General features: G+C 53.5%; 3 protein-coding genes; all 3 read right to left on the reverse strand.

Moving 5' to 3' along the window:
• Positions 1-6,273: 6,273 nt before the first annotated feature.
• CHC_T00010004001 (cytochrome P450 family 808C-CYP808C1) lies at positions 6,274-7,828 on the reverse strand. XM_005713783.1 is given in 2 exon segments: positions 6,274-6,292; positions 6,293-7,828. 1 exon segment carries the CDS (start codon positions 7,826-7,828, stop codon positions 6,293-6,295), a length of 1,536 nt encoding a protein of 511 aa, XP_005713840.1. The 3' UTR covers positions 6,274-6,292.
• On the reverse strand, positions 7,648-8,010 carry CHC_T00002716001 (hypothetical protein). The gene has a single exon (XM_005713784.1). It carries the CDS (start codon positions 8,008-8,010, stop codon positions 7,648-7,650), a length of 363 nt encoding a protein of 120 aa, XP_005713841.1.
• Positions 8,011-10,172: 2,162 nt separating this feature from the next.
• CHC_T00009062001 (cytochrome P450 family 808F-CYP808F1) lies at positions 10,173-11,693 on the reverse strand. The gene has a single exon (XM_005713785.1). The coding sequence runs from the start codon at positions 11,691-11,693 to the stop codon at positions 10,173-10,175; it is 1,521 nt and encodes a 506-aa protein (XP_005713842.1).
• Positions 11,694-25,598: the final 13,905 nt, after the last annotated feature.

A 25,598-nucleotide genomic window follows, 5' to 3' on the forward strand; every position in this document is an offset into this window, starting at 1 on the left:
TAAAACTTCTCAAGACGAATTAGGTCAACCATTTGACCTAATGTCTGAGGTGACATTATCTTTGTAAATATGTCTGCAGGCTGATTCTCACAGCTCACATGAGTCTGCTGAACCACAGAATTCTCAATAAGTCCACGGACATGATGAAACTTTAAATCGATGTGCTTGTTCTTTGCAGAGACCTGAGAATTCGTAGCCAGAGATTGAGCTGCAGTACTGTCAATCATGACATTACTTGCGATAAACGCTTCCTTATCATTCCATTGCGTTGCATGAGCGAATTCCCAGAACAGCTTTCGAAGCCATGATAGTTCCTTTAAGGAACTATCATGGCTTCGAAGTTACTAAGTTAGTGCAAGAGGAGAGTGCAATGTACCCGGCTTCGGCTGATGATAAGGAGATAAATGTTTGGCGTTTGCTTCTCCAATGAACTGGTGCTTCGTTGATGACGATAATGAATCCAGTTGCTGACATCCTCGTGTCTTTACATCCTCCCCAATCGGCATCCACGCAAGCAACCATAGAGTCTGGGTTGAAGTTTCCATTGCGTCGGAAGTGTAGTCCATAGTTCAATGTACCAGACACATATCGCAAGAGGCGTTTCAAGTACGACATGTGCCGGGGGGTGGGTTCATGCAAGTGGCGGGCTAAGACAGATATCGGGAACGAAAGGTTCGATCGAGTACAAAATGCCAAATGGTTGATACCACCAATGATTGTGCGGTACCGAGAGTGCTCCTTTTGCGGCAGCAAGTGCTCACCAGGATGTGCAGGGAGCAGGTCCGCATTCAAAGGCAGAGGTGTCCACACCGAGTTGGCTTGATCAAGTCCGTGAGTCAGGAGGAGAGACTCAGAGTAGCGCCTCTGGTAGACCTTGATGTGGTCGGGTTCTTTGGATAGCTGCCAGCCGATGAAGGAAGAGAGAGTACCGAACAACTTGACGTTGAACTGAGCCGAAAATCTTTCCTTGAACCATGCCATCAAGTGCGTGCTATTGGAGGCAAATGCTATGTCATCGACCACAATAGCGACAATGGCAAACTCGTTGCCTTTGCGGAAGAAGTAGAGTAGAGCGTCGTATCGCGAGGTGCTGAACTTCCATGAGTTCAGACAAGTCTCCAGTAGAGAACCACATATCTTTCCGGCTTGTTTAGTTCCATACATGGAACCATGTACTTCGGAAAAATGTCCAGGCTTCCTTTGAAGTCAACTTGAATCCGTGGGCTGTTCCATAATAATTGGAATGTCAAGTTCGCCGTAGAGATAGGCATTAGAAATGTCTGCGCCTTCAAGTTCCAGGTTGTGGCTAGCAGGGAACGCTAGCAAGATGCGAAGCGTCTCGTGCGTGGCCACCGGGGCATACGTGTTGTCCGGATCGTAGTCAGTGAATGGCTTCTGCTGATCACCACGTACAGAGCACGTCGCCTTGTGAAGGACGTCCCCGACGTCGTCAAGCGGCTTGAGTCTGAATACCCAAGTGAATGGGACTGGATGCATATCCACAGTCCGAGGGATAAATATCCATGTCCGACGTTCGACAAGGGCATCGAACTCTCTGTCAATGGCGGCGGCCCAGTTTGGGTCTTCACAAGCGCGTGAGAAGAACGCCGAAGAAGCGGGTCGCGCATGGTTTTCTTCGACACGAACGCTGTAAGATGATGTGTTAAGGCTGCAGTGAGCACAGATATCAACTGCTCTTCCCTATCGTATTCGCCTTCAATATCGGGAGGCTGCTCTTCGTGTGGAAATGTTGGTTGTCCGAAGGCATCGAGTTCCATTTCACGGGAGATACCATCCATCAATGTCGACATACTCGGTAGATGCTCCGAGTTGTCATGATGGAAGTCTTGTGCACTTGTGATGATTATCTTCTGCGTGAACGGAACGAAGATGCGAAATAGAGTGACTTCACTTTCCATACCCACGAAGTGTCCAAACACGGTGCCATGAAGAAGCTTCTTCTGGCGAGTGGTCTTCGGTCTATAGATGATCGCATGTCCTTTCTGCCCAAACTCCGGAACCATTGTGGGATCCATCCGAGTATTGGGGTTCCAAGCCAGGATGGGAATGTTACCCTTGATGCACTCAGAGGGGACGCAATTGCGGAGGCAGTTGCCATGATTTATGGCCTCTCTCCATAGTTTGAGAGGTAGGTCACTCGCAAAGAGAAGAACTCTTGCTCTTACCCAGTGTTCTTGGATAAGTCGTTCTGCAGATCCGTTGCTTTCAGAAGCCTAGGCAGGAGAGTAGGCAAGCTTGATGCCGTAATGGTGACTGAACGCCTTGATGTCTTCCTCTTTGTTCTCCCCACCCCGATCCAGGTTAATGTTCTGAAGCAGAAGCTGATCGTTAACCTCAGTCTGTGAGCGGTTGCGATACCATTGGAGATGTCTATATGTCCCATTCTTTGTTGTGAGCATGAATAAATCAGACTTACCGGTGTAGTCGTCCAGTATTGCAAGTGTGTAGGAGTTCTCAGCGACACTTGGAGTCACAGGACCTAAAATGTCAATGTGAATCAACTCCAGTGGCTGTTTTGTGATGAGTCCACTTTTAGACAAAGGAGCACGATTGTAGCATAAACACCCTCACGGAGAAGAGTGTTTGCTCACAGCTCGACGGAGACCCCTGATCGACGGAAGACAGGGAAGGAAGCACCACTCCCTATCGGAACCGGGCCAGCCCGGGTAGCGTGGTAGAGCGGGACCGGAGGTGGTCGCGCGTGCGTATGAGCGGATCGACGCCTCGACGCCCCGGCGCGGTACTGGGTAACGGTCCAGTACCGACGGGCGGAGGCGGATCTTGCTCGCCGCGCGCGACCACTACCCGCGGGGCTCCGTACTAGGCAGACGCGAACGTCGCTCGCGTAGTCTGGAATAAGCCGGCGGAACCTAGGTGGTAGGTTTTGGACAAGCCCGTGTTTATCCTCTCCCCTCCGCCGTCGGTCCGCTCATATTTAATATACAAACCTCTATAATAGCACTACAGTACCGAGGTACTGTAGTGGCCTACTGTAGTGCAGGTCGGCCTGCCCTGCACGGTGTCAGCATCGGTGCTGACAGTACACGTGGTACCCGTGTGTGCGCGCTTCGTACGCGCCGGGTACACGTATGCACGTGTGCCGTGGGGCACACGTGGACACGCACGGTGGTACTGTAGAGCGTCGGGCTCTACAATAACTAAATCAATCGTGATCTAATCTAAAGAGAGTCCCCCAGGGGGGGTTATGCTACAACGATGAGCTTTCCCTTTTAAGCAAGGGACGCAATCGAGTTGCTGAAGGATGGACTTTTCAAAGAACAGAACAGATTCGACTGCATGACAAAGCTTGATGTAGCTGTTAATGCCAAGGTGGCCAGTCTTCCCATGCCACTCCAGGGCAGGATTCTTGTTGACGTTCATGGCGAATGTTGTCAAAGACATGTTTGATTTTGAATTGTTCATGTCGAGAGTGTACAATCCATTCTTCTTCTGGGTTTCTCACAAAGTCTTCAAAGTTCCTTTCTCCATTAGGAAGCATGCATTGTATGGACGGATGTCGTCAGTAAACGCAACAATGAAGTTAGAACTTAGGAGCCCGGCTGAGAGAATATTGGAAGAGAAGTGAGGAGCATGGTAAGCTTCGATGACCATGCCACCGCCAAGCAACTTCTCCTTGGCCAACAAGTCTTGACACACCAGATGCAGCCATGACATCTTGTGAAATACGTGAGTAGTTGATGAACGATTTTCGAGAATGGAAGAAATGATGCGTAGCACCGGAGTCAATGTGCGCGCAGGACCTCTTCGTGCTGGACACTTCAGCAATTTGGCTTCGGAAATCGAAGTCGATGTCTTGTAGTTGCACCATGAATCTTCTTGGGACTTCGTCGTCCGCTTGAGCGAAGCGAGTCGAGGGGCGAGGATATCCTTGGGTTCGGTGATTGTTGCTACTCCCCCAGCTGCGAGTAGAGCGGTCAGCATTGTTGCGGATAGTGCCACGAGGAGGAACAGCGTCCGGAAGTGGCGTGCCGAAGTGCCCATTTCGATTGAGACGCGATGAGGGACGTCCTTGAGGCGCCTGTCCACTTCCAGACCCCCCGTCCCTTAATCGGTCCCGACAGTCATTGTAGAAGTGACCCGGAAGTTTTCAGTAGTTGCAAGTGCGCTTGTCCACTCGACCTCCGAAGGTTCCTCTTTGTCCAATTCGTCCACCTCTGCGACGTCTTCCGCGACCTCTACCTCTTGAACCACGACTGCCTCTTTCCGCGAAATTGGCCTTAGGTTGAGAAGTGATGTTGTTACTCGACTACTGCATGTTGTGAGGATTACATCAACGTGCGATCTCGGCTTGTACAGCATTGACAATCTTGTCGAAATTGAGGTCCTGTAGACTAGATTCCATAGCAAGAGGCGCAAACGAGGATGGCAGAGAGCGGATTAACTTGGAAGTTTTCTCCGACTCAGAGAGCTCAGCGTCATATGTAGCTAGCTCCCCAACGGTAGTTAATAACGAAGCATCATGCTGGTCCCAGTTGCCATTGTCTTTGAAGATTATGGTGTCTAACTTTTGTTTGATGTTTTGCACCACTTGAGCGTTTGACATGGTAAAAATACGCTCAATTCTTTGCACAGATCGGGGGAGGTCTTGTCATCGTCGTCCATAAACAGGCGTGTTCGGGACGCGACGGCGTCACCAAGGCAAAGAATGATATTGCCTTTTGAACGGGCCGATCGCATTATCCAGTCCACGATTGTAGTGCTTGAAGAAGCACCACGGCCGGTGAGCTTTGGTTGCAGTCTAACGAGAAGTGGGTCGTAGCGCTGAAGATAAGCCTTCATCTTCCTGCGCCACTGGATGAAGTCAGACGGGACTTTGAGCTTTGGTACTTTGCTCAGGGATTCACCGCCTTCACCATTACTTGACATAACGGCGAGTTGACCAAAAGCTACACAGAAGTGCTAACAGTAGTCGCTAAAATGAGGGGAGCCAAATTCAAACCGTACTTAGCAAGCATTCAGGTTAGATCGGCACCACCAAAAAGAAAACAAAGACACACAAACTGAATAAATTGTTGACCAAAGTTGTCAACAGTAGTTTTGAAAACGTGGGGTGTGATGAATCGCGAATCAAAATTGATGCGAACCTTTCGGGGAAGAGATGCACCGAAGTGCCCAAGATGATCTCCAATGTTCGTTGTCAAAATTGACTGTGATAAATAGTTTCTACAACCTTCACCGATGTTGGCAAATATAAATGTAGTCGCCGAAGAGAAATAAAACAGCCGAAAGTGGAAACCCCAACAACTCGAAGACGCAAAAGTAAAAGGATGTAGGCAGTAGGTCAGAAAGCACAAAAGATAGGCCAAAATGACACAGCACCCACAGGCAACGACAAAACCCCTATGATTAATAGCAAAAACGACAAACACTTGACTAGACTTGAATGGACTTGTTTACTAGGCTTGAATAGACTTGACTAGATTTCCAAACTTGATTTCCAACTTGAGCTTGAGATGACCTTTGGAAAAGTAGCTCGATTGAAAGCAGCGCCGAGCGAAAGTGTGGCGGCGCTTACTCTAACGTCGAGTAAAGAAGCGCAATGCACGGCCACGGTCTTGCGTCGGAGCACCAGTCTCGAGATAGGAAAGCAGAAGAAGCGTAGTAGTTGTAGAGAAGTGGTTGACCGATACAACGAGGTGCGACGTACTGTGGTCCGCAGACACTTATATCGGTTGCATCTGCAGCTCGTAGTAGCAGTGGTGAGGCGCGGTGGGAGGGTGCAGTGAAGGAGAGAGGAGGAAAGCGCGGGTCGGTGGTGGTCTTAAGGGCGCAGTGAGATCGTTCCTCACCGCGATGCTACCGTGAACGAGGTGAGCAATAAACGTGATCGAGAGCGTGTCCCTATCCGATGTGAGGGGGCGAGCTGTCCCCGGTCACACAACTTTATGTCATCCAGTCCGAGACTGGTGGGCGCGATACCTCGCCGCCGTCGAGTGTAGATTACTAATTATTAGTTAAATCTACGATGGTGCGCATACAAAATTCTCCCTTTTGGTCCGACTACATTCGTTGCCCAATGCCAGCCGTCCAAGTATGGACGGCGGCGGTCCGGAGCGTTCTTATTGGACGAAATGGCTTTCGCCACCTCATGGCCAAATGCCTTATGATATGCCTATCTTGGCACAAATAAAGCCCCTGAGAACGGTGGCCCACCTCTCTCAAAACGACCAGGGAGAACATGCAATTCTCATAACGTCCCTTCTGGCACTTCTGGCACTGACAGAAGTCAAATATGGTGGCGGGGTTTATGTTAATGGGAGTATCGTAAGTCAACTAACACTGGAATCCCAGTTTCACGGCCCTCACTGCTGACAAACTTAGGGGTATCTATGAACAAAGTCCTATTCTGAACTGCCTTCCTGTCACATGCAAGTCTCACTCTGAATCGTCTAAATATCTCAGCGAGTAGAAGGGGTCCCTCATAATTGGCCAAGAATCTTCCAGCGCAGTTCATCTGCCCCAAGCTGAATGGATTGAAAGCCCCAGCCGGAACTCTCTCTACTCCTGGGCCCTCAGGTCCCGAAATCCATCGCTCTGGGACAAACTGTTCCCCTCGTTTCCATATCGGTGCCTTTCTCTGGCTTCGTCGAACCTGTCCGTGTATCTCTGTACCTTTCGAAACATGTACACCACTCCCTTTCAAAGTCACATTCTTCGCCGCAACGCGGCTTGTACTCGATCCGCTTGGATGCAGCCTGCACGTTTCCTTCCAAACGCTTTTGATGTACTGCAAGCTTTCAACATCTTCCATTGCCAAATACTCGCCCAATGGACGATCTCCAACTCTCTCCTTCAATTCCTTTTCGATACTGTCAGCGGCCTTTTGGGCACCACAAATTTCGTATATACACCATGAAAGCATCTGGTTAATAGAATGTGAGCCAGTCAGGGCGAACTCAACTACGATAGAGGTCATTGCTTCCGCAGATTGGTCTTCCAAGGCTATAATTGCGTCTAACATATCCGTCTTCCGCTCCTCTTTCTCTTTGGTAGTTTCTTGCTTCCGTCGCTCGATGAATTTGTTACAAAGTTCGTAAACTCGATTTCTTGTCTTGTAAAACCTCTTCCTTGTACCAAACCATGCAAATGCTTTTCGAAAAGGCGATCCCATGTATTCATACATCATCTCCTCCGTGAAGCAGTTAACGACATCAGCGAACGCGACGCGCTCCTCAAGGGGCATATCCGAACCAAACGCGACGTTTGTGATTACCATGAACGTTGCCATGGCAAACGGTTTCGAAATATCGACAGGCTTCCCACTTGCAGCCGCGGACTCGAGTTCTTTGCACAACTGTCTCACTGCGTTAATCATGGCCTGATGAAAGCTGTGCAACATTTTGTGATTAAAACTGTCCCTCAGCCTTCTTCTGACGATGCGGTGCTTCTCAGCAGGCATTGTGAACAAGCCACCCGGGGAAGCAAGCTTAAATACATTGCGAATTTTCTCAGGGCGGGGGAAGAGAGCGGGGCTTGATGTGATGTGCACGATGTCCGCGGGGACTGAGGTGACGACAACACGTGAGAAACCGAGCCAGACAGCGAAAGTATCTCCGTAGGTGCGGCCGAGATGGTCCATACAGTCTGTGAATGTACGCGGGTCAGTCAGGAGACGGCGGACCGGACCGGGGCTAAGGGAGGAGATGAGCCAAGGTCCCGGGATGGAAGAGATTGCCGCCTGATGCAGAGTGTAGTGGATGAGGAGGAAAAGAGGAGGGAGAAGGATGAGAGGAAGAAAATCGGGAACGGGAAAGGAATACATGAATGCGAAAGAGACTGTGTACATGGGACACCGAGGGATGTCGTCGTCGTTTCGATGGGATGGTCTAGCTCGACACAGGGACTAAAAGTCAGATGTGTGCAAAGGGGCTTTTGGGCACGACGGAGAAGAGATGAGGAGCTGAGAGACACAGACATAGTCGTCCGGAACGATATGTAGGCGTCAGAATTACGCCGCAGGGCGTCCATTACAAGAGAGGCGCGAGCCTGCGCAGATATCGGCGAAATTGCAAGTGCAAGCGGGATGTGATGGCGGCCTCGGGAGAGAGAAGTGCAGTGCGTCGGTGGGGGTGGAGCTCATGAAGAAGGTGGCTTTCCAATTGCTGTACATGGAACGGAGAGGCCAACTGAAGAATGATTGTCACTCAGAGAGAGTGTGCAGGGTGGTTGGCGCCTTGCTTTGGTTAATGAGCGGTGAGTGGAGCGGACGTGTGGTGGCGTGAGATTGTTGGGTGAGAACTATTTTCGGACTTCTTGCGCCCCTCGTTTATGACACGCGGGCAACAATGAGGTTTTAAGTGTCCCACGCGGGATAGAAGGTGGCTGTTCCTCTCCCCGCGGGATCTTCTTCAACACAAGAACTTTCTCGTCGCGAACAAGGCCTGTGTGCACAGTCAACGGTAGAGACGGATGATGAAATACAGTGCAATAGATCAAATCAAATTAAAGCTCTCGCTGAACATCGGCAGCCAATGAGACCGTTGTCCTTGCGAGATCGGCATGCCATACACGATTTGTTCATCACTTGCTCCCAGCTTTGCATTTCATCACCTTTCTCCAACGGCCTGGCAATTGTATCAACTCTCTGATGCTGTTCACGAATCTCGGATCTCCACCGTGTTGCGTGGCTTGATACTGAAGTGGTTACGCATGCTCGGGTATGCACGGCGAGCACTGTTCCATCCGTGTGCAAAATTTTCTCATAGTATTGCGTGGCATTCCAAGTATCCCCCACCAAAAAACAAGTAGGGCGTTGTCAAGCGTCAACTTTCAAATACAGGTTCTATACATCTCTATAAAACCTACAACTCTCACCACAGTGAGAGGCGTGCACCATCTTAGTCCCCGATCAGTTTTTGCCTTCCCTTTTTTCCTTACCAGTTCAACAAACGCGTGTAGACTCCGAACAGATGCACACTTGCTCTGATGGGCTTTCGGAAAGAAAGCGGGAACTCGACCAATGACCGCATCTCAAAGCAGCGTGGTGCAGTGCCCAGGAAAATGATATACGTCCAAAAAAAGCTCAGCAACTGCTCAGAAGATAACAGCATTCAGTTGCTGATCTTCTGTTCAACGCATTCAACGCATGCAGACTCTTCCACTAGGAGTTTTCAGATATATTTAGACAAGCCACTGCTACATTCGTTGTACAACTGGGTCTTTAATATCAATATGGTGCTGGCATTCAGAGTATGTTCGATGATGGCAGGGAAACGCCGCCACAAGCTTCCCCATAACGAGATTTAAACGCATCAATTTTTTCCATAGACACACTGCTATTATCCCTCATGAGATAGCCACTCACACCTTCTGCAAGGGATAAGCTGGATGAAATCGCTGATGATTAGAAACACACATATATATATCGGCAATATTAGTTCCACAACAAACATTTAGGAGATAGCTTATGGCCGCGCCTCCATCTGTTTCCGGTACTGGGAGCAGAAACACCCCTTTCATTCATCATATTAGGCGAACGACAATGTATACTTGGGAGGGTTGTCACCCATAGAAATCGCCTCGTTTGCTTTGGTCTTCTTTGCATTTGTGAGTCTCCGACTGCAACCCAGGGAAGAGTAGGCCAAATTATGATTCCGCTCTTTGAGAACAGGCGCAATTTTTAGCATCGAAATTAGTTCGTTTGCTAACCTTCACTGTTTTCTGCAGGACTTTTATCCCTGGCCGACTCAATCTACTACCCTCGAAATCAGCTAATAACGAAGAAGCCCTATACACTTAGCACACTTTGTTTCCCATCCAATCGTGATCCAAAATGGCTTCTATTATCAAATTGAGGACCGATATGAAGCCTGTCTTAAGCAAAATCATTCAAATCCTCTTTCTGTCAGTAAAGAAATTATGAGCAGAAAGAGTGTTACCGTATCACCTGCCTTACTTTTTCGATTTCGAAAATTATATGGTCTATTGTAGGAGACTTTCTTTACTCATCCTGTCTAGGTCGCCTATACCCACACAAAAGGCCATGCATATGATGGTCAGCATTGAAAAAGGAGTCCAGGATGAAGGTACCAGTCTTTTTCAGCTTCGCATCAGGCTTTGAAATCATACGATAAGGTGCCAACGTACAGGTCATACGCCTTTAATTCGAGATCACAGTCACAAAGCCTACATTATTCGCGACGAAAAACTAGTACCGAAAAACCCTCTTCGAGTCTTACTGGCCTTGCACGAGTCTTTAGACAAGTGCACAAAGCCCTATCGCAATCGGTTTGAGGTGCCAAGGTGAATCTATGCCTTCGATACATTTCAGCTAAAATAAGTGGACCTACGTAGTCCGCAAAAAAACGGCCCATGCAGCTGAACTGCCCAAGCCCATATGGCACAAAAGCACCTGCTGGCACTCGCTCCCCTTTTGTTCCCTCAAATGAATTTCCCCATCTCTCCGGCTTGAAAGCATGCGCATCCTTCCAAACGGACTTGTTTAAGTGACAGCCTCGAAGCTGTGCATGTATCTCAGTCCCCTTTGGAACAAGAATACCACTTCCTTTGAGAAGAATATCTTTTGCAGCAACCCGGATATCGCTCGTGGCAATGGGATGTAATCGGCATACTTCCTTCCATACCTTGCTTAAATAAGACAACTTCAGGACATCTTTCGGTGAGAGCGGAGACCGAAGGGAGAAATCACCCAATTCCCGAGTCAGCTCTTTCTCAATCTTATTGATGATGCGGGGTGAGCGACAAATCTCGTAGATACAGGCAGAAAGGATCTGGTAGGTGGTATGCGAACCGGCTGTCACCATTTCAACAATGAGGGAAACCGTCGTCTCTCTAGAATGCCCTTGCAGGTCAATGAAGGCGTCGAGCACGTCTGGATTTCGAGATTCTTTCTTTGATTTAGGTTCCCGCATTCTTTGATTTAAAATTCCCTGGCATGCTTCGCGAATTCGATCCCGGCATTCATACATTTTATCCCTTGATCCGAATCTGGAGAGGGCTTGGCGCAGCGGATATAGGACATACTCGATCATCATTTCCTTTGTAAGATGCTTTGCTGCCTTTACAAGTTCAAGGCGCTCGTCCTGCGCCACATCGGCCCCCAAAGCAACATTGGTCACGAAGCTTGTCGAGGTAGCGGCAAGTAACTTGGATATTTCAACTGGGGTTCCGCACGCGGCATAATGATCAAGTAGGGTACACAGCTCCGAAATGGAGTGTGTCATTAAGGAGCACAAATTTCGCAGCATGTTGTGGCTGAAGCTGTCTCGCAATAATTTCCGGCAGATCTGATGCTGTTCAGTCTCCATCGAGAATAAGCAGCCCGGTGCAACCAGATTGAATACTTGTCTGAACCGTGCCGGCCTCGGGAACATCTTCGCATTGAAGCTGATTTGGACGATGTCAGATGGGACAGACGTCACGACAACTCGAGAAAATCCGATCCATACGCCAAAAAAACTGCCGTAAGAAGAGGAGAGCTGGTCCATGATATCTGTGAAAGTACAAGAATTGCAAAGGAGAGTACGAATGAGAGCATTTGAAGGAAGAGCAAGAAAACTGGGACCAGGCAGGGACGGATAAGCTGACATGTGACGCAAACGTGTTAGAACAAAAATTAGAGAGAGGGACAGAAGGACAGCGACGATGTGGAAGAAACTTTTGAAGGATCCTTGGATATTCAGGACATCCATAGCGTTTTCAAAGGGTTCGGACTCGCTGAGAGATAACAAAAGAAACTCTTGCGAAGACTTTGTTTACCACGTGATCCCAATGACTTGTAGCTTCTCGGATGGGAGGCATCGTGATCCAACACAGAGGTTTATATACTGGGAGTGTGCTTGACCGCGGGCGCATTACATTTGAACACGCCGTTCAGTAACGTCAAGACAAGCTTTCCTTCTTTTGCAGCCGTTCGAATATTCTCGTTCGGACTCATCAGCTGAGCAAATCTACGTAGCCATCCCTAATGTCGTGTCTTACGAGCAATCGAGGAACCGAACATCTTGTACATCCAAAACGGACCAAATACGTCATGGTGTACGGAATGAGATTCTGGTCAAGTACTTGAAAAAGATGGATCTCTAAGGCCTCGTGGTGTTACACCCGTGAACGCCAAAAGTGTAAAAACAAAAGAAGAAGATGAAATCATACTGTACCCAAAGAGGTTTATAATAAATAGTTTTACGTGAAGCAACATCACTACGTGAATGCAGTTCAAGAAAACTGAAACGGCCCTCCCAAATCAACAAAGATGCCATGTGAAAATGCTCGTAACCAGCTTGAAAAGTTTACAGCACTTGTTAACTGCGTTTGCTTTGGGCTTCAGTTTCTACCGATACAACGCAAGGTGGATTTGCACCCGGAGTTGCACCTTGCGGCCAGCTTTTTAAGGCCCAGGCTGGCCTGGCAAGGGAAATGGTTCTAGGTAGCACATGAGTAGATAATTTAAATCTGTGTTGACAGGTACAGTAGTTATTCAATGGCTTCATTAGACCTGAACCAGGAAAAATTCAAACACCTGCCCCTAGACATCTACAACTCTTGGGAACAGGAGCAAGGGTTTATATATTGCCAGATACTGGAGCCTGCTGTGTGAAGAAAAGATGGGGCAGAGAGAAGGACATTGAAATCAGTCTTCACCTTCTCCCAAGACGAATTCGACAGAAATGTAGTATTGCGAAACAGTGGAGTGGATATAAGAGTCGTGATCTGCAGTAGGTATTAAACAAATAGAGAAGATCTAAATGAACTAAGCAGGTTGTACACCTCAACAAATTTCTGCAAATTAGGACTCAAGACTGACACATATGGCCGCTACACTCACTGTCGCAGTTGACTGGCGGCAAAACAGGATAGTCACGGTATAAGAAACATTGATACTTAATAACTGCCGGCGCAGCACAAAATCGAATTTAGTGGTCGGCCTGCTCCCTTATATGTCTGCTGTTTCCACTTGCTGTTTTTGATCTTGAGAGAAGATCCTACAGTAGTTGAAGAGCCCTGCTTGGCAGGGAGACATGTCCATACCGCAGTTACACATTACGGTGGGACCATCGAACTACACAGTTCAGTAGAATACGAAGACAAGACTTGCAAAGAAATACAAATTCATATATGATTCAGATCGGATAACTGGGAGGTTGGCTTGCTGTCTGCCGCGATACAAACATACGCTTGTCCGCCTACGACGTGAGCGAAAGACATAAATTTACAGGACATGACGTGCACCCCGGTTAACTCCTCAAGTGAGTAGAATCAATTCGCCCGCACTGATCCGTCCTTCCATGCAGTACTGTACACTGCGGTTACGGAAAAGCCGATTTGTCGGAACTGTCTCGTGGCCGGGAAAAAAGGGCGGAATTGCATTGCGGTAAAGTTTAGGCTGGTGTGGAGCAGAATGGAGTTCGGAACAGTTGCCTTGTGTCACATGCGTAGAAAGCGCATCTATGTTCGATAAGTATAGCATGTAAATGTGTTCAGTATCACTGTGTTACTGTACGAAGGTACTGTGCCATTATGTTCATTAGTCATCCAAGATGCCGATCGAATTGAATTGTCCTTTGGACACGCAGACGATTTCGAAAAACCCCTGTATGGCGCTGTATCGAGATGTGTTTCCATCGCAATACTGTAACTACAAGCAGGACGATAATATTCTGATCTATACGTATCGGCTTCGGCAATAGCGAAGGTCGTACATTGTAGCGAGAGTTCAACGTCCGTAATTTAGTCTCTTTGTACTCTCACCTAGGTTTGAAGTGCCCTGCTAGCATAATATGATTCAAAAGTGCGGTGCCCTTCACGGCTTTCAAAGCCTTATGAAACCCCTACAGTACACAAGCAATTTTGTGTTCGCACTCGAGAAGGGGAGCTGTCTTCTGGCGCCCTTGCACAGTATCAAGCTGCGCCGCCGGTGATACCCTCGCTAATACTACTGTCACCAACCACACAAGGACAAGAAATCATGGGCTTTGCTTCATCCATTCACTAATACTGTATGTGCGGTATTACAACGAATACTATGCATTGTGAGTGTGGTGCAGGAACGATACCCTTCGTTTACTCTCTGATCCGGCTCCCTCTACACTAGTTAGAGCTAAGTACGACGGCCATTTGCCGTCGTAGGTGACACTATGTGCGTGTGTGATGTGTACCACGTGTGTACGCGTACAGGTATTATCACATTGAGAGAGCAGAATGATGAATCGTAAGAGCAAGGCAACCAGTACGCTAATTTATAGCGCACATTTTTAGCCATGCAGCGCTCTAAAGAGTGCGCAACACAACAAGTGCGTCGCCATATGTGACGGCCCGCAAGGGGCCGAGTATTAGCTTTTCCCAAGTATTTCGCCAAGACAAGGGGTCTGAAGCACGGCGCATATAGCACTCGAAAGATGATTGGTTATAGTGATTATGAAATATCGATGAATTCTGAGTGATCGCGTGCTATATCCATTTCTATCCTGCGTCAGGAAAGAAACGAATATAGAGATAGGTGCTTCCAGATAGCAACGGAAAAAAGCGATTAGCGCACCAGTTGACATGCCAACAGGGGAAAATCTCTAAAATTTCAAAATTTAGCGCACTGGTTGCCTTGCTCTAATCCTCATGGTTCTGTCTTTACTCGTCGTCGCCGTCTCGTGGGTCGAAGTGCCGCGTGTGACAGACTATAATGCGGACAGTCTGTCCTTGCGGTCCGTGACGCGTGCACCCTTCAGCGTCTGATGAAGAGAGTTGCGGTCCGTCAGTCCCGGGGGACGCTGAGGGGTGCGCGCGGAGGTGAAGCTGGGGTGTGCTCTTGGATCCGGGCTGAGGGTGCCGTTTGGTCGGATGTTTTGGCACAGCTCCTTGAACCGAATGCGGCCTAGCGCTTTGGTGAATAGGTCGGCGGGGTTGTGCACTGTGGGGATGTGCTCTGCTGCTGTGTTCGCGCTCTGAATGTGGTGCTGAAGGTGGTAGTGCCTCACGTCGATGAGTTTGCGTCGACGTGTGGGGGCCGAGTTTTCGGCTATCTGGATCGTTGATTTGTTGTCTATGAAGATGGGAGTTGGGTGTTTTTGGGGGTGCTGCATGTCCTGGAGCAGCCGGCCGAGCCAAAGTGTTTGTTGAGCTGCGCGTGAGGCTGCTATATATTCAGCTTCACATGTGGACAGGGCCACGACGTCTTTCCGAGAAGAGGTCCATGCTATCGATGAGTGCCCGATTGTGTGGATAATTCCTGTGAGTGACTTGCGACTTTTCGCGTTTGCGTAGTCGGCCTCGCTGTACGTTCGGGGGCAGACGGACGAGCTGGCGTGGTACGAAATGGTTTGGGCTTTGGTGCCCTTGAGGTACCGTGGTAACTATCTTAGTTGATGCCAGTTTGCTTGAGTCGGTTGCTGGCTGTGTTGTGTTAGTTGGTTTGTCGTATGATATGCGTCATATCGAGTGCTGTCGACAACATATCTCAGATCGCCGAGGATGGAGCGATAGTGACTTGCTAGACTGGGAGAAACGGGTGCCATCTAGTTCAGTGTCGCTTTGTTTGGTTTTTGCGGTTCGAGTGTGGTTTTTGGGTTGCATTCGGCCATGTTGTGCTTCTGGAGTATAGTGTCGATGGCCTGTTGCTTTGATACGTGTATTATGTCGTCTGCATCTCGTGTGATCTGCCAGCCGAGATACGTGGTTGGAAAGCAGAGGTTTTTGATGGTGTACTTCTTTTGAAACGTGGCCAGGAGGTCGTCGATTAGGTGTTGGTGCGACACGGTGACTAAACATAGTCCATGCTGGCGGTGACGAGCAGCATGCTGTTGGCCTTGACGGTGATGAACAGGCAATGGTCACCGTCGCATTGGAGGTAGCCGTGCGATTTTAGGTGTTTTTGGAATCCGTATTTGTAGCGATGTCCTGCTGAACGGCCTCCGTAGAGGTTGCCGAGAAGCTGTCTCGCTCGGTGTGCATGTTTCATTGAGCCGTCAAATCGTGGGGGCTGGCGGACGTAGACGGGGAATTTCGGGTCGTGAGACTCATGGAGGTATGCTGCGGTGATGTCCATGTATTGTACGGGCCATTGGTTCGCTGCTGCGATTGCGAGTAAGGTGCGTACTGATGTCTTTTCGGCCATGAATGTGGATGTTTTATTTGGGTCGAAGTGCTGTCCTGCCTTCATGCGGTCTCCTCGTATGGAGCAACGGGCTTTGCGTTTGGCGATTTTGCCTTCCAGTGTGCGCTTGTACCGGTATGTCATTGTTAATGGGATGAGCGTCTCATCGGGCGGCACTTTTGTCGCTGGGATCCATTTGATAGTGCGCTGTTCGTCTAGAGTGTCTAACTCGTCGTTCTATGCTGCTGCCCATTGTTGGGCGTCAGGGTATTGACGCACTGCGTGTACGTGCCGGGTTGCAGTTGTGGTGGCGTCGAATGTGCTGGGCGGTGGGTTGTGTCGTGTTGGTGTGTGTAGTATATCGACGACGTAATTAGATTAGAAATTGGATCCGGCGCTGTAAGGCACGAGCCTTACAGGCCACCAGCGCGCACGTGTACCCCACGTGTACTACACGTGTCTGACGCGTGTACCAGCAGCCCACCGGCAGACGGGGCGCACTACTGTAGCGCCGTCGAGTACAGTACGTACTGTACTACGTTATGATAGACGGTTTTGTAACATTAAAGACAGGGGCGGACCGACGGCGGACGGGGGCGACAAGCACGGACTTGTCCTCAACCGACCGCCAAGGTCAGTCCACCCAGCTTATTCTAACTACGCGCCTTCGCCTTCGCGCGCGTTAGGAGGAAGGGAGCGGGTAAGGGACACACGCGTGCGCGAGCGAGCCTAGATCCGCCTCCGCCCGTCAGGCGGAGCTGGTATGTTACCCAGCGCTGCTCCGGCGCGTCGAGGCGTAGATCGGCCCGCGCGTACGGTCGTCCCCGACCTTCCCGCTCTACCACACCGCTACCAGGGCCCGCTTCCCTGCCTCGTTAGCTGGTGCTTTACCCGTCTTCCCGTTCGAACGGGGTCCACGTCGGACTGCGCCTACACCCTCAGTGGTCTGGAAGTGTTTATGCTACAGTGGTCTCCCGACCTAGAAGATCCCGCAGTTCAAACTCCGAGAAGACTTCCGTTTCCCTCCGCGTCCGATCGCGTTGAGATGAGCCATGACTACGAGCCCTCGATGCGCTCCGAAGCGGCGGATTCGAGTCCGGCTGCTGGGCAGTCCCCGTCCGCCCTGTCGGGCGATGGCGACGCAGGTCCTCGTGACCGCGAACCGTCGCTCGGATCCTCCGACGAAAGAGCGGCGGCGATGTTCGAACGCATAGCCGAATACATCGAGAAAGTCCGTACTTCCCTTCGGATCGATGTATCGGACCATGTATACACTCGATGCATGGCCGAACTCCGCTCCCTGCGTGAAGGGAGGTTCGATAGAGTGACGCAGTCATTAGAGAATCTCCGAGCACTGATCGACGAGTTACACTCGCGGGCAGTGCTCGTCGAAGATTCCCGTCTCGCATCGCCCGGACAGTCCGGGCAAGGTCGCCCCGAGAGGTCGACCCCAGCGAGGCGACCTGAGGATCGAACCTCCCCATCCGCGGAACAGTTGGGTGCGTTCGCGCACCTCTCCGCCGAGCTCAACGGCACACGTCGGCGTGCCCGTGACATGGAACGTACCATGGCCGAAAGGCTACCCGGTGCCCCCTCGAGAGGGCCCGGTGGTGCCGTACCTCCGGGCGCAGCTGCGCCACAAGGATGCCGCCCGACTGGGGTCTACCCCAGTCACGGCGCAGAGGAGAGACGATCCCCGACGGACGCCAACGTGACGTCCGAAACCCAAGCTCTGCCCCCTGCCCCCGGAAGCAGGTGGCAGACCGAGCGGGTGCCGTATCGCAACGACCCTGAGCGTGGAGGAGCCGCCCGCAGATCCGGAGAACCGATGATCTCCGTCGATCCCCGCTGGGGCCGCTACCCGCCGGCGAACTACGCCGAGCATCCAGGTCCGGCAGACGTTCGTACGCTACCCGTCAACCCCTTTGGAACGCTGGGTCCGGCTGAACCCGGGCTCGAGCCGGTGCATACGACGATTCAAGAGTTCAGCGCCGTCGCTAACTATCGTATGTACCGCTTGGATAAAACCTCGAGGCTCGTTACCTCGGGTGACGCGGGACGGATCGCGAAGTACGTCCAACGCTGCCGTGGGATCCGTCCCACGATGAGGAGCTTTGACGGTACGGACCCGATCCAGCTCCTACCGTTCTTGAAGGATATTCGGATAACCTTCAACTCGCAACACCTGACCGAAGGTGTTGCCGTGAGAGTCCTCGCGCACTTCTTAGAGCGCGATGCGGAGCGCCTGTATACGAGTTATACGATGCGTGGCCTCCGCGCCGGCCAACTACACGACGACGTGAGCTGGCCGGGGCTCGTGAACCAGTTCCTGAAACGCTACCTAGGCGACGACGTGTTAGGTGAAGCGTACGACGCTGTCGCGACGGCGCGACAGCATTCTCATGAAACGGAGAGCACGTTCACGGACCGGCTCGAAACTGCCGCGTTTCGGTGCACGGCAGCGTTCTCCGAACAGTCCCTCGCGCACTACTTCGTGCGGGGACTCGCTCCTGCGACCCGTGCCGCAGTTTCCGAGACAGTGCAGCGGCTGCCGAGCCGCCAGAAGACCGATCTTCCGACCATCCGCCGTATCGCAACGGCGGAAGGAACCACTTACCGTGCTCGACGCGGTTTACCTCTGCCGGATTCGAAACCGGCAGGGAGGGCTGGCAGGACTACGAAGTCCGCCGCAACAAGTTCGCCCGCCTCTACCCTCCATGTCCGGGAGGATGAGTGGAAGGCCGACCCTGTCCTCATTACGCAAGGAGCAGGGCCGGTAGGGGGTCGACCCCCTTCACCAATGTCGACCGGAGCGACGTCGAGCTACGCGATCGCATTCGCGGCCACTCCAAGAGCGCCCAGGGTACGGACCCCCGGGTCGCTGAGCTCGACATCTCAAACCGAGATACCGGAGGTGAAGCCCCTCGTGTGCCCCTCCTCACCGATGAGGAGGCGCGTCACACGGCGACCTTCGCCTCAACGGACGGCAGCGCGTACGTGTGCTGGCTATGTCGTACGTACGGACACGCCATGTACGCCTGCCCGTTCCTGTCGCCGGAACAACGAATGTTCACGGCGTACAGGAACTACCGCTACCAGATGGAGACGCGCCCGGGGGCGCGCAATCTCCTCCGGCAAGCGGTCGGCGAGGGTCGTCCCCCGCGTCAAGGTTTCCCGAATCGGTCGGGTGGGGGCGCTCGCTTCGCCCCCCGTAGAGGCGGGTATCGTCGTACCGAACTCGATCGTCGGGATCGGCCCGACTACCGCCAGGCCGACACAAGGTACCCCCGCCAAGGAGGGAGAGGGGACCGAGACCATTCTCGGTTACCCCAACAGGTGCAGAACGCAATCATGTACCTGCAAGATTGGGTAGAGGGTCCGTATCCCCTACCCGCAGACGGACCAGAAGGCGAACCGGTTCTCTCCGTCCCTCAGATCCTGCGACGTCCGGACGTCGCAGCACAAGGTCAGGAAGTACCCTGGTACTTCGCCGATGACGCGCGGCGGCAGTGGGGGGATCGTTCCGACCCACGCGGACAAGGACCCGAAGGAGACTGGCCACCGATAGACAGGGGGGTAGCTCCGATAGCACCGGTAGGTCGAAAAAAGGGTAAAGACGGTTACGTACACGCGGTCGAGTGAGCCGTCTTTTCCCCACGAACTAGACCGGTCCCCACGTGCTCGCCAAGGACACGGGGGGTATTGTCCGATAATACATCCCCCCGCTACCGGGGCCGAGCACAGGGACTCCAGCAATGTCGACATTGCAGGAGAAACCCAACACCGAGGCCCACGTAGACCCGATGTTGGAAGAAGGCATTACTGGGACACCCGACGTCCCAGTGACACGCCACGAGCGAGACGGGGGTAACAACGACCGACACGAGTCGGTCGACCTCCTGACCCCCGTGAGCCTAAGGTCGACGGCGAAATGTCCGCCTGGTACGGACTCCAGCACCGGGACGGGCGTCACTGAGACGCGAACGTCCCCCGACTCGAGCCGAAGGAAACGCAAGAGGGGCCAACGCCGAAGTCGAAGGCCCTGGCGGAACGACATCACCGATAAGGTCGCGCCCAAGGTGGTCGATGGCCTCGTATGCCTCATGACGTCGAAAATATATAACTTCTTGGGCTCCGTGGCCACCGAAGACAACGCGTTTAAGCCGCACACGATCGCCGTCGACACGTGCTAGGGCTTCAACTTGGTGAGGAAGGCCGACCTCCCTCCGGACTGGGCCCGCTACGTAATACGGGACGCGCCATTACCCCGCCTGGCTGGCGCGAACAGTAACCCGCTTCGACTTACGGCGGTCGTACGCCTCGCAGTCCGGTTGCGGAACACGACGTTCCGCATACCTTTCGTAGTGGCCGAACAGCTCGCTGTCCCCGTTCTACTTGGGACCGCGTTCATCGACGCTCACATACGCAGCATCGAAATCGACGGACAGAAGCTCGAACCTCGTCACAGTGGCTCGGTAGCCATCGTCGATGGGAAGGGGGAACCGGCTTCCCCTACCAAGCGACACGGTCGCCAAACGAGTCGTCCGGAGGTACGCGAGAAGGCCCTGCAGGCGATCCAAATCGCCCGCTCGGTTACCATCCCCGCGATGTCGCAAGCCCATGTGCGTGTGACAACCGCGGGGAAGGGCCTCGTGTTCCTGGAGCCTAAGCCCTCACTCCAACACCGACATGGAGTGAGGCTGACGAATGGCGTCGCGGAAGTCCTGCCGAACCAGACATTCGAAGTCATCGTCGCGAACTTCCCGCGTCAGTAAGCTGACGCAAGTCGTTGCGCTCCGCACGATAACAGCGTACACGGTCGCAGTTGCGTTCTGCGACTCGTGGGTGTTCAAGTATGGCGTCCCTCGCTTGCTTTCGGACAACGGCCCTCAGTTTAATGCCAAGTTCTTCCACAGCACGTGCCGTATTCTGGGGATAACGAATTTGTACATTTCGGCGTACCATCCCCAGACGAACGGGCAAGTCGAGCGATATAACCGAACTATCGCCTCGATGCTGAGGAACTACGTGGGTGAACACCAGGACGACTGAAATGTGTACGTGGGGCCGCTTACGTATGCGTGCAACTCCCACGTACATCGCACCACACGCGCCACGCCGTTTGAGCTCGTGCTCAGCAAACCACCGCCGGAGTTCTCTCCCCGACGGGCGGACGGCGACTCGCCCCCTTCCGATAGGGGGAACCCACGTGCCGAGTTCCTCAAGACCTTGGACTCGACTATCCAAAAGGCCTACGGGAGCCTGCGCCGGACGCAGACTCGCTACAAACGCGACTTTGATAAGCGCATTCGACGTATTAATTCTCAGCTCCGCCCCGCAGAATACGTATACCTTAGCCCCACCGATGGGGGGAAGACGTCGAACAAGCTCGCCTCGCCGTCAGTCGGACCCTACCGCGTGCTAGACAATGACAGACGAACCATCACGATCGATCGTGATGGTGTCACCGAGCGCGTCTCCGCAGATCGCTGCGTGTGTGCTGGTCCGCCGACGGGCGCACCGCGGACGAGCACGACAACCCCGGATGACCTTGCCGATAAGGTCACCGAGGGTACTCAGTATGCCGTCGAACGACTACTCAGGCATCGAACCATGGAGGACGGAACTACGGAGTTCCTCATCAAGTGGGCGGACTACGACCAACCCACTTGGACAGCTCGTACACACGTCCCCGAGGAGCTGGTGTCACGCTACGCGAAAAGACTCCAGACGCGTACAGGTAGAGACCTCCTCTCTGAACTGAACGCGGACGTTCAGTCTGGAGGAGGGGGCCCTCAGCCGCTCCGCCACGGATCAATATCGGACAGCACGAGCAAACCGAAAGGAAAAATACGGTTGCACAGCGGCCCTCATCGGAGGGACACCGCAGAAGACGAAGCCAGATGTTAAGACGTATTGACGAACAAGGCAAATTACGGGAGGACGCGACTATGCCAAACCGTAGCGGACGTCAACAGGCTGCAGGAGACCACGGTTAATATACAGCCCTCGATACGCCCGCGGGGCAGCTAACCCGGCGATAAAAGGCACCAGGGTACCGTCGCTACGGGTGGTGTCCCAAGGAGCGCGCGTAATGCGCGAATGGAGACTCCGTGAGTAGAGTGGAGTGGATCATACCACGCGCCAAGACAGTAGACGAAGAGCGGGCCAGCGAGAGCGATCCAAGGTGACAGACACCGACACCCGCGCACGGACGCGAGACACTTCGAACCTGCCGCCGACGCATGACCCATACTGTACGGAGGAACAATAAGGGAAATGAGAACACACACGAGCGCCGCCGGAGACGCATGGGACGCGCCAACGCGATGGCGTCATCCCAAATCACAACCGCCACCACCCCCTGAAATTATTTGAGAGAATTAAGAGGAGAAATTACACTCACGCGTGCATGGCAGGTACGAGTACTGTACGCCATACGGCAGGCAACGAGGAAACCGGACGACGCTGCCCGGGAGTACAGAGAACAACCGCCTCGGAGGTACACACGTCCGCCCCCTGTCCGAAGAGGGATGCCGGCGTGAGATCGAACGCACGCCCGCACTGAGCGGATACCTCGAAACCTTGGCGCGCACCCGCCGAGCCGTCCGAACGGCTCTTCCCTCGCTGACCCTCTGCCCCGAAGGCGGAGGACACCGGGGTACGCGAACCCACCAAGGCCGACGCTACTAACAACTCTGCTGCGACGAGCGCGTTCTCATCGATTTTTGGCACGTACAGGGACCTGGTCGCGTCCGGCAGGACGGGACGAGAAGCAAGACCTGAGGCGGTAGCCTCTTCGAAAGGGCAGAGATACTCCGCCTCCCGCGCACGGAATCACCGACGCGCCGCGAACAGGGCCGCAAGAGGTGTGGACGGACACGCTGAAGACTACGCCGAGCCCGGGCATCGGCCTGGAGACTGTCACTTCGGAGGAGATGGAACCCATCCACTGGACGGACAGTATGTCGTAGGGAGGGGGAAGCCTCGAATAGCGTCCTGCCGACGGACACGGCCCCGCTTCAGAGCGACGAGCCAAGCACACGGCACAGAAGGAGGAAGGCCGCAGACGGCAATGACGAGCCGGGGCAGAGCGTCCAAGGAACGGCTTGGCATCCGGAAAGAGGCTACTGGAACGCGACGTGTTCAACACTTCATGACCCTTGCCCTAGTGAAATCTCCGTCGGGCATCGTACGAGCGCTCAGGGTCATCCCAGACAACGTCCTCATTCGGGTCCGCAAGCTCGCATGACGATCGCGATGCCTCCCCGTGTTGGCGTAGGCCGAGACAGGATTGTCTCGAGAACGACCTCTCCCATCCCTGATCGCTCTTTTCCGCTGCGTTGAAATCGCGCTTGGTAGATCGCCGGAAAGGGGTGACCTCGCGTTGGCATGGCCACACCGCGCTTCCAAGGGGCGCGTGGTGAGCGACGGCGCGAGAACTTTGTCCCGCACGAGTTAGAAAGGAAAAGTACGCACCGGATCCGGCGAGGGGAGAGAACCAGGAAAGACAGCCACCGGCTTACCCTGAAAGGAAAGAAAAAATGGCAATAGGAGGAAATTTCGACGGGGAACAGTGCATGTGCATGACGTTCCGACGCACGCACCACGCACAACGCGCAGGGGACGCCTGAAAGCAACGCGTATCAGGGGTGCAGCGGGTACCAGCCGACTCGGACACGCAACCGGGCACCAACCAAGTTGGTACGGCCGTAGTCACCTCTTTCGACCCCATCAGCCAGTCAAAAATAGACTGACGCCCTTACCACGATGCCCCCGGAATGAGAGGGGGACGGCGAACCCCCAGCGAGACGGACGCTGCGGGGAATAACGACCGGTCGTCGGCAAGGCCCCGCAAAAAAGGCGAGCGGCAACCGACGAGAAGAACATCGGTGAAGGACTGAGAGTGGCGGCGACGACGCACGCCAGCGCAAGGACCGACGAGAAGAACGTCGGTATGGACAGGGTGCGAGCAACTTCGACAACGACGAGGGGTGAGAATGCCCTAATGGCTTTACGGGACAGGAGGACGTCCGAACGAGCGGACGAGCGGGCTCCCGCAAGGACGACGGGAAGGGCCGTTCAACGGCTCGGGCCGACGGGCGGCTCAAGGGGGACTCGGTCCATAGAGGCTCGGGGGACAGTAACTGGGGTGACGAGGCGGCTCTGCCGCGTTTTCCGCCAGTGGGGGCAACGCCACCTCACTTTGGCGAGTCCAGCGATACACACGGCTCTGAGGAGCCGGGACGTTGCCCACCGTTGCGGCTTCGTACCCGACTGCTCGTAAGGATCTGGCATGATCGGGTGTGGCGTCCACGAAGACGCCACGCTAAGGCTTTGGAGGTCATCCCGCTCGCAACGGTACCGGTCACGTTCGGCGGTCGCCCGCTCCAACGCGCTCGCTTGTCGATCAGAGGACTCGATTAACGCCACTAACTCGTTGCGTACACGCCGCAACTCGGACACGGACGACGCACGACCCGCCTCGAGGCGACGTGCTTCGTCGCTTCGCGCCAAGTACCAGCTCGCGAGTGTGCCGAGGAGACTGCCCACCTGCCAAGGGCGGTCGGCAGCGCGACCCAAGGCATGGGCTAACGACGGGACGGCCTTGACGTCCTCTCGCTCCAACGTCGCGTGGCGTACGGACGCCACCGGTAGCGTCTCACGCAGCGGCACCGCATTGAGGGGTGGAACAAGAGGAACCGGAGGACTTGCCACCGAACCGAAGTCGATCTCGGCGAGACGAGTTTCGAACAGTGGGTCAGCACGAACGGATGTGTAGGGAGCGGGCTCACTGTCCAAATCGCGGTACCGTTTCTTCCGAGCCTCACGCGAAGCGGAGCCGACTCCGCCTCCGCTCCTGACGTGCCCTGACGAGGACGCCGGCGCCACTTGGCGTGCCACTAATGCGTCAGAGCGATGGTCATATACGAGGAAGGAGGATCGCTCACCGGTAGTGAAATCGGTCCAGCGCCGATGCTGGACTTCGCTCACCTCTCCAGCCCGTTGCATGAGCCCGAGGGCGAACGAATACGACCACGGCCCATGCTGAGTACTCCGCTCGAGCGGATGTAGGGGGACCTGGGGGAGGTCTCACGCAACCCTCCCCAAGTAAGCCAGCCCCTCGAGAGGCTGGACGAACACGGGTCCGTGAATAGATACCTCGTTCATGAAAGCGTTGCCTAGGGCCCAGGCCCATTCCCTCTCTACGTTGTGCATTAAGTCTGCATAAGCCGGATGCTGAGAATCTGGGCACGCCACACCGAAGTGCTTGAGCACATACGGGAGCAACGGATGTACTCCCAACGAAGGGAGGGTCTCCTGTATCGCTGCAGGGAGCCGGGGGAAGTAGCGGGGGGACAGGCTTCCTTCGAAGGAAGCGTGGCGGAAAACACGCCCGTCCTCCTCCTCAGAATGGCGATACGCCGACCAATCGTGAGGAGCAATGGCAACGCCGTATAGCCTCATCAGCGAGCACGCTGACTTCTGTACAGCGACGCGCGCCTTCGAATAG

Source organism: Chondrus crispus, genomic scaffold (assembly GCF_000350225.1).
Source record: "Chondrus crispus Stackhouse genomic scaffold, scaffold_152, whole genome shotgun sequence".
Taxonomy (NCBI): domain Eukaryota; phylum Rhodophyta; class Florideophyceae; order Gigartinales; family Gigartinaceae; genus Chondrus; species Chondrus crispus.